Source organism: Pterocles gutturalis, unplaced genomic scaffold (assembly GCF_000699245.1).
Source record: "Pterocles gutturalis isolate BGI_N339 unplaced genomic scaffold, ASM69924v1 scaffold6701, whole genome shotgun sequence".
NCBI lineage: Eukaryota > Metazoa > Chordata > Aves > Pterocliformes > Pteroclidae > Pterocles > Pterocles gutturalis.
Window position 1 is genome coordinate 1 of NW_010100209.1, and position 15,876 is coordinate 15,876.

Sequence of the window (15,876 nt, forward strand, 5' to 3'; positions counted from 1 at the left end):
GGGGTTCCGGGGGCGAAGGGGCCGGGCCAGACCAGGGCTCAGCCGCTGCTCCCCTTCAGGTGCTGGGGACGGGAGCTCATTTTCTCATTCCGGCCGAAGCGGTGGTGCCAAGCTCTCCCGCAGCGCCGTGACACCCGGTGTAAGTCCGACAGACGTGTGTGTTTCCCCCTCACGGGTGTCCTCGCCCCCCTGCCCCCGGGCCCACGGGCTGTTGTGCAGCTGCAGTATGCGGTGTATGGACAGGCCAGAAGGCGCGGTGTGCGGTCTGTGTGGGAAACGGCGGTCAGTGCAGCTGGGGGCTCTGAGGACACCGAGCTCTTCTGACGTTTGGTTTTCCTCCCCTTGGCTGAAGAGGGTTTTGTAGAGAGCGTAATAAAGTTTCCATCTGGTGAGGATGTGGAGGCCTGTGCCTCTCCAAAAGTTGTATCAATTTTGTATTATTTAAAAACCTTTATATTTCACCTAACCTGGCTAAATAAACACACAGAATATTGCCTAATAATGTGTGTGAAACAGCTGTGTGCTTCAACATACCTGTAAGTTAGGAAAATGTGTGCTTTGGATTGTTCGACCTGAATACCCTCCTGTGGAGTTCTGTTCAGTAGACTGGAATGACAAAAAAAAATGGGACAACTGCAAATAACTGAGGGCTGAGGGAAGCAGGATTCATAGTGGCAGTATAATCTTGTCCGCTACATAACATAGTCTTAAGGCTTATCTGAAGCAATCAGATATTCTTGAAGTAGGAATCTCAATCAATACAATTTGCTTAAATAACTGAATATACCGTGATTGTTGCTGCCTTGGTCAGTGTTATTTTCGTTTGCTTTTAGAATAAGATAATATTTACACTGTAGTTCTCCTCATATGCTTAGCTTTTGGCCTTGGGTTTCTTTCATGCTGTTGGCACAATGAAAGAATTCTTTATGAACTGTGTTTGTTTCATAAATTGTTACAGAGAATGTTATGAGATGGGTTTGACTAGTTTGACCATCTTGAGTCTTGCATGTTAAACTATGTTTCTGGCCCTTCAGTCTTTCTGATGTCTCTTTTCCGGGTCCTTCCTGTTCTTTCAACATGAGTCCTGGGTCACCAGAATGGAGCATTTTGTTCTAGCACTATGTGTTTTAGGGCTAAATACTTACTATGATTACTATTTGTGTTTAGGCATCCTCTTTTCCAGGTCCTTCCTGTTCTTTCAACATAAATCATGAGTCCTGGGTCACCAGAATGGAGCATTTTGTTCTAGCACTATGTGTTTTAGGGCTAAATACTTACTATGATTACTATTTGTGTTTAGGCATCCAAAGATAACCTTATTTCTCTCCAGTGCAGTGTAGTATAAGGAGTTCTTGCTCAGCTCACCACTGAGTAATTACCAGCTTTCTTATGTCCCAGAAACCTCTGTACTATAAGCATTGCTGAGTCTTCTGTTCGTACTGGCATGATCTCGCACATGGTCAAATATGAGGAGATACAATTTAACACAACTATTTTCAGAGTGGTGATATAATTTAATATGACATAGGCTTATATGGGAAGTCTATCACATTAAATTATTTGTATGTACACATACACACATGCTTCCCTGTTTTTTTAGCAAGGAGTGAGTGTAGTTGCGTAGTTGTATTCCAAGCTTCTTTCAAAAAATTTTTTTTGTTTGCCCTGTAGGTTGGGGAGTATGGCTGCTAAGAAACTAAGAAGAGCAAAGTTGTCTCAGGAGCTGTGTGAAAGGCTGAGTCGCCATCAGATCACTACCTGTCAGGTGAAAGGTTATGTTTATGGTGGGGGTTGTCTTTTAGGGGTTGGGTTTTTTTGGGGGGCATTGTATTTTAATGCATATCTTGCTTACTTTTTTGTAGTTTAATTTACGGGGAGTTTTACTTTCTATAAAGTAGAGGACATTTCATGCTCTATCTAGCCTGCTACCTTGTGAAAATATAGCTTTAAACCGATAAATGCCTAACTAAAACATTTAAACTTGTATGTACTTACTACCTTCCCTTCTAAAGAGAACCTGAAGATGCTTTATTTTAGCAAGGGTGTGCAGATACTACTTGGATGGAGTAAGGCATCCATTTATGAACACTTCACAAAAGCATTTATACTACATAATCTAGTAACATTTAACCTTGTATGCACTTACTACCTTCCCTTCTAAAGAACCTGAAGATGCTTTATTTTAGCAAGGGTGTGCAGATACTACTTGGATGGAGTAAGGCATCCATTTACGAACACTTCACAAAAGCATTTATACTACATAATCTAGTATGTGAATGTGCTGTGTTGCTACTATCAGTTATGGTTTGATTCAGCAGAACATTCTGAAGTAGTTCTTATGAATGCCTGCCTAAAAAGCCAAGAGGCCCTATATATTTCAGTAGTAGGCATGATAAATATAGGATCTAGCCCTAGGACTGCAGTCTAGAATGTGTGGTGTAATTTGAATGTTTTTCAGGTAGATAGAGACTTTTGTGGGCAAAAAGGTTTTACCTTGTTGCAGTTCCATCACACAGTCCTTGAATGTTTGGTCCTTTGACTCCATGTCCTTTAAAATATGAATACAATTTCCTCTAATATACTGGTATCGAGAAAGGTAGGAGAGGTATAGCATAATAGTGTATAACATAGCACAGTTGGTAAACCTGTGGAATCTATACTAGTTGTATATAAATTTTAGGTTAGTTTAGTCCTCAGTCTTGATTTCTGGGTTGAGCTCTCTGAACTGTTTTATCGTCTTTCAGGACTTTTTGTGTCTTTCTGTCTTGGAGCTAATGAAAGTGACGGGACAGAGCTACTATGATGTGCAGAAGCTTATTTGCAAAGTCAGCCGAGCTTGTGCTCCAAAAATGCAGACAGTAAGTATGCTTGTGCTAGTTCTGGTTTTATCAATATCTGTGAAAAAGCTAAACAGTGTCACTCATCTTGTTACCTGTGAGGTTTTGAGGTTGCAGTTTGATTGCACAATGAAATAATGCTTTTATTCTTAAATTTAGATCTCTGAGGCACTTTAGTTTGATGCAGTGACACTTATTAAGCATTACAGCCTCAAGAGATTGTTCAGGCTTGCAGAATTTGTTCTGAGTGCAATAGGAAAAGATGGCATTCTCTCTTGCAATCCAGCATATAAAAGTTGCTTCTAGTTTGTACCCTGCAACTAAAAAAATATTGTTTAATGCAAGCAAAGGATAAGAATTTCAGTATAAATTGGTTTTAGACATAAAATTGGTGCCAAGAAGTTAAGTGATCCTGACAATAACTTTTTGAGGATTTTTTTCTGTCCATGTAAACGAGCTGCTGTGTGGTTTAAGCTACAGGTAGCCTAATGGGAGAGAGTGCAAGAAGGAAACAGATATTAGCTGCAATGCAGTGGCTAGATTTTTTTTCTTTTTTGAATTCAGGTGAAAAGATTTCCAAAATGATGTACTTTTAGAACAGAGAGGACATGAACAGTTCTGACCTGTGTCAATGCAGCCTGTTTTTTTTTCTGAAGAAGTAATCCATGTCAAAATGTATTATGTATAGTTGGCATAGTAAGTCTTGCAGTAACTCAGTGAAATTTTGAATTCACACACACACTGCGTTAAAGTTAGTGATATGCAGAATTAATGTGGCTTATACTGAATGGATTAAAAGCTAGCTATTTACTAGTTTTCCTTGAATTAACTGTTAATAATCATCAATAAATTGAAGACAGATGGAATTTTACTTTACATGTAGAGTTGTAGCATTTGCTTTTGCCTGTCATTCATACATCACTGTTCAATCAAATTTCTGGAATAAAATAGATCTTTGCCAAGAAGCTTGGCAGATACTGAAGTTTGTCAGACAGCAGGTGCCAAGGCCTGTTAATACAGGGCCAGCTGATAGATGACCAAATATGTAAGTGCATGCAGTAGAGCTCCACTTCCAGAAACAGAGGATGTTATCTATTTTTGAGGGATGTGGATTGAGTCTTTGCAAAGACAGGATTTCAAATGGACTTAGAGTCAGAATGACTGATGTAACATCATGACTAATAATATCTTGACAATATCTTTGAGTAAAAAAAAATAAATAATTTAGATAATAGGAGTTACAAACAAGGGGAAAATACTGTCCAGATGTGGCACTGGAAGCACTGGCAGTAAAACTTGAGAGTATGCTAAGATATACAGTAAAACTGATTTCTGGAAAACTTGCCTCGCAGTATGAAGTAAAGCCTACTGACCTTATCGGAGGGGAATTTGGAGGGTGATTGGATCACACTATACACTGAGTAGAAAATTGTATTAGAGGCCGCTAGAATCTATCTGAACAAGATCCAGTGGCTGGAAGATAAATTAAAAAATGAATCCCTGAAATGGGAAGTAATAAGAAAATCTTTAGAAAGTAAGAAGCTACCATTGGAAAAGATTGTCTGGAAACTCTTAACTGTGACTAGAGCAGCAACCTCTAGACCTTGGACTGTTCCTTTTAAAATCAGACTTCTGATGTTCAGGACGCCCAGTGGTTAAGGAATGTGTCAGTTTTAGCAAGGTGCAAGCAAGATCTGTTGCTTTTGGAAACATCATGTTTTTGTGTTTCAAGATCAGCATTACCATTCTGTGTTTCTTCTTTGTCTGGTTGAAATTGATTCCTAAAATTAAAATAATTATGAACAGAATTCTGATCTTGGGCCATTTCTTCTAGTCAGTGGAGGGACTAGGAATTCAGCTCTTATCAGTTTTGTACTCATTCTGTCTTCTTGACTAGTTTTCCTTGCAAAAGTGGAAAATTATGAATGGCTACTGGATCAGTCCAGGCTTGTTCAAAGGCTTGGGAATCTTTAGCAAACCTTTCCTTGAACCCGGATATTTTCAAGTTGGTAACAAATGTTAGCCAGGGATTTCTTGATTTTAAGTTTCATGTGAATGTTCTGCATTGGTCACTAGCCACACACATAATGTTTCCTTATTTAAAAGTCGGAGTTCTATGGGTTAAAAGCAAACCTTGTTGAATAGGAGCATAGAAAAGCTTTGACTTGTAATTATAAAAGACTGTCATTTAATACTGTGGTGAGGGAGATACAACAAACTTTCAAGTTTACTCTCTGAGCTATAAGTGGGATATAAAGGCAAGGAAGGGCGATGGGCTAAGAAAAGACTATATCTGAAGATAGGAATAGTTGGCTCATTTGTTAAGACATTCTGGGTTGATGAAAGCAAATGTGAGCAGTTTGCTATTTCCATTTAAAAAATGTTTTCTCATATGTTTCTTTTCTTTTGTGCTTTTTTTTCTACTGTTGCAGGCTTATGAACTGAAGCTGAGGAAGTCTGTCGATCCTTCTTCAACCTTTTTATCCACCACGCTGCATGGTTTGGATAAAGTCTTGCATGGTGGAGTGCCCTGTGGATCCCTCACAGAAGTAACTTGTTTTATATATTTGACTGCAGTCACACATCACAACTAGAAGTCAAAGGTCACAGATAGGTTGGGCTGTCTTTTGTTGGTGCTTTAAACACAAAATACACAAATTTTGGCAGAGTGCACTTTGTTGTTGTGGTGGTGTTTGCTTGGTTTTTTTTCCCCAGTATGTCAGGTAAATAAGAAAATGAATGAATTAAAAAATTTGGTGACTATTTTCCTTTAAAAAAGTGAAAATTTTCCCAGGAAATTTGGGAGAATTGTTGACTGGATTTTACAGTGGGAAAGTTGCAGTGTGGTTTCATGGTCAGAGCACAAGGTGCTAAATCAGGAGTCTGTCCTTTTAATACTGATTCACTCTGACTTTGCCAAGTCATTACTTTTCATGAAGGTACAATAAGCAATTAGGACAAAAGTGTGAAGCATAAAGGCATGACAGTAGCTTTACAGAGCTTTTTTACATTAATGTAACTAACTTATGCAATAAATACGTAACACATTCTTTTTAAAAAAGATACTAATTAGGGCCTGTATTATGTGTGCATACCTAGCAAAACTACAAATTGTGCATATATATAGAGCTATAACTGTCACTGTGACCTTTGGATGCAGTGCTACTTTTTGGCTTTGATTTTTCTTTTAAGAACAAGGAAGTACTTCATCTTTTTGTACTTGGATTTCTCTATGGCCTCACAAAAAGTGGTAATAAGTTGCATAGTTTCTCTAATCTGAAAAGCAGGATTTGTGTAGATGCTCATAAGAGTCACTGAGTATTATAAAAATACAAAGACACAATCTCTGGTTTAGGAGTTTGCTGAGCTACAAATGGAGATGGAGTAACATATATATTGGAGGGAATATCAATATATATATTTGTGCCCTGTTCTTGTCTTATTCCCCTAGCCATCTGTTGTAGGCCCTTGGAAGAGACAGAATCCAGAGTTGGATGGACATTGTTTTTATAAAATGTGCCCATACTTGCCTTCTTAAAGTTCTGAACTCAGCTATGCACTTGAAATGAGTGGAAAAATACATAGCATGTCTCATGCTCTGAATTTAGACAGGTCAAAACCATTTTTTTCCTTGAACACTTTAACAGTCCTTACCAAGTCCTTTTCTTTTGTCTACTGTGGCAATTTGCCTCGGTAGAGAAGTGAGTAGTTATGAAAATCTTCTATGAGGAAAAATATATTTTTTTCCACATCCTACAATCAAAAATGTTGTTTAACTCATAGAAATCACTTATGAAATCTGATAGTGACTTTAAACATATTAGAGTTTGAGCAACACAGAGTTTACACTATAACAGCTTCAGCTCTAGTAAACTTTTATGTAATGAGAGGGTATTACTTATTAAAGATTCAGAGTATTTCTTTTTGTATACAGTGTACAGGACACCATTTAGGTCTTCAGAAAAACATTTAAGAATGCCTCCATGAACTTACATTAACCTATCAGAAGTAATATTTTCTTCATATTCAGGCCTGGTTTTATTACCAATTTACTGTAAGGAAATCAAATCAGAAGACCTTAATCTTAAGATTAGTGCTACTGTCTTTAAATTCTGGGAGAAAAGACTTGCTAAATTCTGTTTCATTGAAGAAGAGCTGTTCTTATAAGTAGCAGTGGGATATACAGGATCCTGAAATTGTAACTATGCTGCTGTTGAGCATAGTGCCTTGAGCAGGAGATGAGTTTTTGGTTCCTAAAAATATTTTTCTTAGCAAAGCAGTGGCCAAACTAGGTGTAGTTTGACTCCCTCTCTTTTGGATTATTGTTCGTGCAGTCAGCTGACAACAGATACATAGAACAGATACATAGAACAGATACATAGATACAGTGAAAATAGCACAGCCTGTGTTTGAAAATAAATTATGCTACCCTGTGGCTAGGAGCTGCTGGCTTTCAGGGATTTCCCTCTGGTCCACTAACTTCTCCTTGGTGGAGGCAGAGAATGGCTTTTCCCATGCTTAATGCTTCTTAAACTTCTGTACTGTGCTTCTGTAGTTGGAATATAGAACCACTGCTACACAGATAGGAGAAGGAAGTAGAATAGAGATGTGTCTTTTTGGTGATATGCTGACTTATCCTTGAGCCTGTGACTGGCTCATGACTGGTACCCAAAACAAGGATGTCACCCTTTGATAGGCCAACCCAGATAACCCAATCTATTTTGCCCTCCTTCCTGTGACTTGAGTAAAAGATGGCCAGAGTGTAAAAGTTTGTGCTAACGGATCCTGGAGTGTTTTTTTTCTTAATTAAAAAAATTAATGGATATGATCCTTTTGGGTCAGAAGAGACACACAGTTAATTTAAAAGGCTGCTGATAACAATGTCATGAATATTTGTATTTTTTCTTAATCCTAAGCATAGCTATCATTCAGCTATCAGTGCAGTCTATCTGACACATTCTTGCCTGAAGACCAGGTAGAATGGCTCTGGAGCACTGATAGACTTTGTCTGCCGATTGCCATGTTCTTGGTGTTGCTCCAGAGGAAGATTTGGGAAAAGCAGTCATTGATGTGCTGGGAGTTTTCCTGGAGTTTAGCTAACCTTTGACTTCTAAGGTGTTTTGTTTGTTTGTTTGTTTTTAAATTTTATTTGAATATAACTTCTGCAAGCAGTTGATAACAAAACATGGATGTCAAATATAATTTTGCTGAGATGGTATAAAGTAATACTCTTCAGGAAGTAAATGCAAATGCTTGACTTTGCAGAGCTATGTATTTTGCAATACATATGGTTTGGTTAATTATCATAATACTAAATTTTTAATCTTTTTTTCAGTGTTACCTTAAAACATTTATCTCTGGATAAAAGAAAATCTGGGAAACTGTTGCTAAACTCTGTTTTAAGAATGGTCACGCTCCATATGTATCAATCTATTTAAAGGTAGTCGGGGGACATGAATATATTCAAAAGATAGGCTGAACTTCTATCTGCTTGTAAATGAAAAGCAGTGTGCCAGGAAAGGTGTTGCACTTCACGTTTCCTTCTGAAAAAAACTTTTGTATGTTAAGTTTTTTATATTTTAACATGTTTTGATTAAAAATGCAGAGACCTGTCTAATGCAGTTACCTTTAAGTGGTGATCTCACCAAAAAAGTGAGATGTTGAAGTCTGTTCAAGGCATCTAGTGGATTAGACCAGAACTGCAAGGACTTCATCCTTCCACCAGTAGTTTGGTCTTGGTTGCACCCTCGTGCTGGACTGACAATGCTGATGCAGAATAACTATTTAATCGGAAATATACTACAGAGAACTAGGTAGACTCAAGAAATTAGTTGACTAATTTAAGAGATTAGAAGTATATAAAAAAAGTGTACTGCTTTTTATTTGCCTTTTCGGTGGAGAATGTGGAAAAACGTGGAAAACAATTAGGACATGGATTAGGGGTTTCTCAGGAAACAGGAAAGGCAGAGAGCAATTAACTATGCAGAAACTGATTTTCTCATTTAAAGCTTGGTTCTGAAAAATTTTTAAAAGCACTTTTGCAAGAGTCATGAGATCTGAAATAGTTTCAAAGATTGGCAGTGCTGCAAGTGTTCTTCAGCATGATTGTTAGATGAAATTTTAGTAGAAAGCTATCAAGTGTCTGCTGCTGAAGCTTTGATGCTGTGCTGCAGCTTGTGAACACTTTCAGGTCGTGTTCCTTTTGGATTCAAGTGATTTTGGAACTTCATTTTAATTTGCCCTTTTGCAACTTACTGGAGCATAGCGGGCCAGCAGATTGCCCTTTGGTATTTTTATTAGGCAGATATTCTAAGTCTGAGAGAAGTTCTCTTCAAAAGTATGTTATGTGCAGCATTTGCTGCCTGACTGGTGTGGCTAAATTGTTGTCTTCCTGTTACTTTACCCAGCAGTGAGGGTGGTTGGAAACTTGGAGTTTGGGTACATGAGCCACAGGGTTAAGACTTGTGGTGGTATCTTATACAGCCAAAACTGCTTGCTTTTTGAGTGCCAGAGGGATTTGATTTGCATTACACTGTCTCGGACCACTTTTTCCCAAACCACTATTGGGTCTTAAGTTGGAAATTAAATCATAGCTGAAATTTTGTGGTCAGATGTCAGAACTTTTGGCCAACTCCTCTGAGGAAAAATTAAAGTAATGACTTTGTGAATGTTGAAGAATTTAATCCCCTGGTTGCTGAAGAATTAGCTCCTTGTGACTTCATCCAAGCCCTACAGATGTGCCAGAGAAAATAATATATAACTTATTGGGGAAAAAATAAAAGTATATTTTATTAGGCAGAGGTAAATTAAAGACTTGTAGTCTTCACGTTTCTATCTGGATAGACTTGATTTTTTTGCAGAGCAAATTTAGGGTAAAACAAACTGAGCAAACCTTTTGCAGACATTCAATTTAAATTATATTAGTGGCATTTTAGTTTTTTTAACTGAGATTGTATTGTTCAAAACACTTGCTGAACCACTAGTAACCACAATAAGATGTGGTCGTCCTTTACAGTTGCTCACCGTGGCTTATTTAGAATCCAATTTTAACACCTTTTAAAGGAATGCTGATAAAAGATGAAGTATTGTTGTCTTTGGGAATGGAAATTCTCTTTCTTCACTGGATTGCTTCGTTGTACTAGCAAGAACTCCGTCTTTTTCTGATATGATGCTCATACCCTCTGACATTTTTACAGCATCTCTGCTGAATTAGCTCCTGCATCAGCCACTGAAATAAATGTTGATTCCAATATACCTCCCAGGCAAGGCTGAAACTACAGACATTTTTATGAGGTTTCTTCATAGCTGCCCAAACATTTTAATTTAACAACTGGATTGATGCCCCCCCATTCATTTCAAGACTTCTTTTAAACTAGAAACAGCTGGTGAGATTCCTTGGCTATTCCAGTCTAAGGAATGTGTATTGCCTTTGCAATTTTTAGTATATGCTTTGGGTTCATATTAAAATGTGACACCTATTGCTGATATCGTATTTTGTAATTTTAAGTACACTGGAAGGAGGACTGATAATTGCATAAATATGACTGATTCCTCATCTGTTATTCACTAAAGGCAGTGTGTGCTTCTAAACAAAAATTATATAATGCTTCTCTTGCACTAAAGCTTCTAGTAGGCTGACTGATAATGGCTTGGTTTTCAGGCCTTGTTTAAAGACAAAAGTGATTAAAGGGATTTTAACCAACAGTTAACTGTAGCTAATGTGTAACTGTAGCTAATGGTCAGTGTTTCCCTGTAAATTTTTTGTGCTCTGAGTCATGCTGCTGCTGCTTAAAATGAAACCATAGTGATACTCTAGTATCTTGTGGTGAAAGGGTGTTTGTACTTAAAAACAAACTATTGTGCATTTAGGCTCAAAATCAGTTTGAGTGTGTGTCTGTGTAAGGTTTCTTTTTTAATGTAAACCAACAGCTCTGTATTTAAGCCTTTGTTTTGGCAGTACTAGGTGTTTTGATAAGGTATGCTTTATTTTGCAGTTTAACTTCCCTGGAGAGGCTTACTTTTATCTTGCATTATTATTTAGTCCCTGCTAGCATCAGAATGAATCCATCACTCTGTTTTTAGTGCCTCAAGTCACTTCAACTTTGTATTTGCTGTTTTTCAGCCCTCTTAGTATTTAAAATGTCATCATCTCCCTTCCCAGAAGCAGTGACAATATCGTGTTTAAAGACCCATTGTAGTAGTAATGAAAATATGATTGAACACAGAGCCTAGCATTCATTTGCACCCTCTGCAAGATCTGCAGTGGATAAAGACCAGCATACTTCCATCTCTAGTAGAGAAATCTTGCCCTCAGAAGCTGGGGATCTTGTCAAACAATGTATACTTTTGATCTGTGTGTTTTTTCTCTTGTATCAAATCATACTGGAACCATTTCATACAAGTTGAGTGTGCTTTTTTTTAATACTGCTTAACTGCAGTAGACTTTCAGTAAGTACAGGTGAAAGCTTAAAATTCAGACTTGTCTGGATCATTAGATGGTGTTCATGTTGAAATATGGTAATAGGAGGTTAACACCAATGATAAAACACATGCTGCATAGCTGAGGGTAGTCTCTGGGGAAGACAAAATCTATCTTATGTATATATGTGGTTCATATTGAACATTCAGTTTTTTGCAGGATATAAGCTATCATCCTTGTGATTTCCAAGTAAGACCTGGTTGTAACCAAGGTAATGATGGTTTCTAAGCAGTCATTTACATCTGTGAACTCATTAGCTCTGGACTTTGTTTTCAGCTCTAAGGCCATTGATGTCATACGACTATCAACAGAGAATCTCCTAATTCTGCCCTATTTTAGAAGGCAGCACAGAGAAGGAGATGGAAGAGAACTAGATGTGGCTCTAGGGAAGATCTTGTAAGAGCAAGGGAAGAAAGAGTAGGGGCTCTTAGATATGAGAGGTAACAAAGAATGTTGAAGAAATAAAGTATAAGCATAATGTGTCTGAAGAGCTGTTTATTCTTCAGTGAATGAGCTTGACTGCAAGGCACAGATCCAAGAGTAACTGCAAGTTGCATTCTGTTTTTTTGTGGCTGTCTCTTTTGGTATCTGGTAGAGCAGAATGAGAAGTTGTGGTTCATGGGTTGTAGTTAAAAGTAAAATTAGGGTGAAATGAATGTGACATCTGTTGTTTGTTACTAATTTTTTTTCTTCCAGATAACTAGCCCACCAGGTTGTGGCAAAACTCAGTTTTGTATTATGATGAGTGTTCTGACTACACTACCTGTAAGCATGGGAGGACTAGATGGGGCTGTTATATACATTGATACAGAGTCTGCATTCAGTGCTGAAAGGTAAGATCAAAAATTCTAAAATCACACTTTCAACTTCTTTAGCACCTTTTATCTTGGAGCCTTCAATTATTTTTTCCGCAGCAATAATTAAACACTTATAAAATAAATACCTATGGTAGTTATTAAGCATTCATCTGATATATGCTTCCCTTCTTACATACCACTTAATTTTATTTCAGTTCACAGAAACATAGTAAAAAAAGGCAGGACCTGATGGGTGAGTTAAGACTTGTTGCTTAGAAGTGAATGCTTAAAGAAAAGGAACACAGGTGAATGTGCAAATGAAACTGCTGAAAATAGGATGTAGAAAGGAAACATAGTTAAAGTAATGTTATTACTAAGGATGATTTATGTTATGCTCAGTTGGAAATGATAGCTAAATGCAATTTCAGAAGATGAGCTATATCTTATACTTTTGAACTCACTAATTCCAAACAAGAGTGACAAAGAAATAGACATCTCCAAAACATCAAATTCCTCATGGTTTAGAAGAGTTGGTAGCTAATTAAGGTAAATTAGAGCTACCTTTAATGAAATACTGCAGAATTATTTCAACAGTTAATCAGTCAGTTAACATGGAAGGAGTGATAACCAACACGTGCATACATCTTGCCCCCTTCTACTTGGTACTGCATCTAGATCCTGTGTCCAATTTTGGGCTCTTGGTATGAAAGACATGACAAACTGCAGGGAGTTCAGCAAGGGACTGCTCAGATGGTTGGAGTCTGGAGCACTTGCCCTTTGTGGAGGGACTGAGGGCTTGCTCAGTCTAGAGGAGAAAAGGCTTTGGGGCGACCTAACAGCAGCCTTCCCCTTCCGATGAGGAGGCCATCAAGAAGATGACACAGTGGTGCATGGCAGGGAGACAGCAGGTGTACATTGAAATCCATTTCTGTACCAATACATGGAGAAGCTTTTTCACTATAAGGATGGTTAGGAATTGGAAAAGGTTGTCCAGAGAGGTTGTGCTGCCTCTTTCCTTGGAGGCTTTCAAAATATGATGAGATAAAGCCGCAGGTGACTTGTTCTGACTTCATAGCTGGCACTACTTTGAACAGGATGTTGGCCTGGAGATCCGATTTCTCTTTCTAATTTGAATTTTCTTGTGATTCTATAATCCTGTATTATTAACAGATGGTAAGTAGAAGAGATTTTGGTTTTGTTGTTCTAAACACTTCAGGTAAGAGGGCAAATATTCATTTAATAACTTACTTTAAAGGGGTTAACGGAAACATGTAGCTGGCACTATTTTTATTCGAAACTCAAAAGTCTCTATCAGAAAGCCTGGGAAGAGTGTTTGTATTCCTGCTTCTTTTTATGTCTGAGAGTTGCTAAGTTGTAGCTGTCATACTGACTGTAATGCTGTGCTTCTTCTTGAAAGATACTGGATAAAGCTGGCTAATTTTGTTTTGCTAAAAGGCCCTTCTCTTTTGTCATTCTGCCTAGCAGATCTTACTTAAGGGCAGGGAGCTTTTTGCTTCCACGAACTTTCATGGTTTTATTACTTATTCTCTAACCTGACAGTTCAATCTAATAGCAGTACTGAGAAGAGTGATCAGAATTTAGGCTGGTCTTCTAAGATGTGCCATTGTTTTCTGTAATTTGTTTTTCCTCCTGTGTAAGAAAAAGCTGTAACAATGCAGATGGTGTCCGTCATTCAGCTTTGTCAGAACACAGATGCTAGGACAAATAGATAGAATGGCCATAGTAAGTCTGGAAATTGTTATCATCAGTTGCGTAGCAATTCAATTCAACTCTAGCCAGCTATTAACTGAAAACATACCAGACTTATTTAGAAAGTCTGAAAATAATTTGTTTGGTTTGCTTTTCTCTCTAGCAATACTTATTGCTTATGAAAAACACTGGATACAAATTTCTGTGAACCAAAGCTGAGAACAAGCAGGGACTTTCCACCACATGGGTCTCTGCCCTCATTGCAGAGAACATGTTCTGTGCAGCTTTCAGTCTCGTCATGACAAAGAGGATTTAGATTTTAAAGAACTTTGAACCTTCATGGAGCTCTCTGAACAGTACTGTGATCTCAGCAAGATTGTGGCTTGTCATTTTAAGTCAGTCTGTGTAATGATATTCTTCGTGATATGCAAGTAAGTCCATTAGGAAGTGTACTGAAATCTCATTTCATGCAGACCGTTGAATGACAGATCACTGTTGCCCAGATGGTTTGCATGATTAATTGTGCAAATACAAAGACAAGATTCTGTCCCTGAAGTTCTGCAGGACAGGTTTAGATGTAATAGGTAGTGTATTTAATGAATGAGATGCAGGCTACTGTAATGAAATTGCTTGCTCAAGATAGATATATTAACATTAAAACTTAGTGTTTCTACTTTTAAAACAAATTAAAATTATTTAAAATAATTTTTCTAAAGTAGCTTTAACATTTTGGATTTTAATGAAAGGGGCCTAAATAAAAAGCATCAAGAAACCAGTAAATAGTGCCCACAGGTATCATCCACTAGATGACACTCTTCTCAAGCTATAGGCAGTGGGGATAGATCTGCTTCTGTTATTAAAAAACAAAATCTTAATTGCAAAAAAAATTTACAGTGCTCAGATTGTAACTGTGAGTTTCTAGGTTAAATTCTTGGACCATTTGCTTGAGGGGCTAGATAAAATTGCCTTGTGTTCAGAGGGGTGGAATTTCTTTCCACTGACTCTCTCTGAAGAGTTTGCAGGCAGTCAGTGTTTCTAAAAGGTATACCATTTAGTGTCCCCAATGATTTTATGTATAAAATCTCATTTAGCTGAAAATGTTAGCCTGTCATCAGTAAACTTTTGTTTTACGTCTGTGCAAGTTTTTTTAAAGCATAGTTTCTGAGCAGAAAATTATTTTGACAACAAATAATAAATATCCAACTTCCCCTCACTTCTTTTGGTGTTATCAAGAGTTATCTGATACACTTCCTTAGCCTGCTCTGATAAGAAACAGTGGTATGCTTAACAATTGTCATTCAAGGTTTTGGAGGGTCTTGAATTTGCTAATAGGGTAATGGAGAACGTTTAATCATGGAATCTCACATTCAGTTCATCAGTGAAGCAGCCACTTACTGTTTTGTTATTTCATTATACCAGGTCATGCTAGTTGTACCTGTGCTCTCTGAATGGATGGATGTTCAGTTGTAGCTACCTGGCAGGTGGAGCCTCAGTCACTTTGTGACACAATGCTGATTTTTTTTTTCTTGCTATGGCCTAAAAAGTGTATTTTCTCAAGATTTTATAAGCCCTTTTTATGAAGACGTAACTGGCACAATGGAAATGGTTCCAGTGAAAAAATCTCCCATCCAAATTACCTTGTTCTTAAGGAGAAATTATCTGTGAAAAGGTTTTTACTTTGTCAGGCATACTTTCCATACATGTACTGCTCATATAAGCACTTGCAGTTGAACTGGGCTCTCTTCTTTGTATTTCTGCTTCTGTGTTGTCTGAATCTTGTAATGGAACTTCCTTTTCTTATCAGGTTGTTCAATTTCTGTGGTGACACGAGGTCCACTTTGTTATTTCACTGCAAGATAAAGGTGGAAGGGAGGATGGTTTGAGTTGGAGAATACATTTGTGTAAATGAAAATAATATTTAGATATAGTAATTAAAATAGGAGAATGCTTGGCCACTGAGTGGAACCTCTTTTAAAACTCAAAGAACTTTACATTCAGTAAGTATAAACTTTGCAGTTTCCTTCTACAGGAGATATGCTGTTTCTTCGTGTAC

The 15,876-nt window shown here is 37.5% G+C and overlaps 1 protein-coding gene across 1 annotated transcript in view; it reads left to right on the forward strand.

Annotated features, from left to right (window-relative positions):
* Positions 1–1,681: 1,681 nt before the first annotated feature.
* Positions 1,682–15,876, forward strand: part of RAD51B (RAD51 paralog B) — a gene marked incomplete at its 3' end in the record, with an annotated part of 15,857 nt that continues 1,662 nt past the window's right edge. The window contains exons 1-4 of the mRNA XM_010078811.1: positions 1,682–1,765; positions 2,745–2,858; positions 5,270–5,386; positions 12,013–12,149. Of these exons, the coding sequence (XP_010077113.1) occupies positions 1,682–1,765; positions 2,745–2,858; positions 5,270–5,386; positions 12,013–12,149 (452 nt within the window). The remainder of the gene's footprint in view (positions 1,766–2,744; positions 2,859–5,269; positions 5,387–12,012; positions 12,150–15,876) is intronic.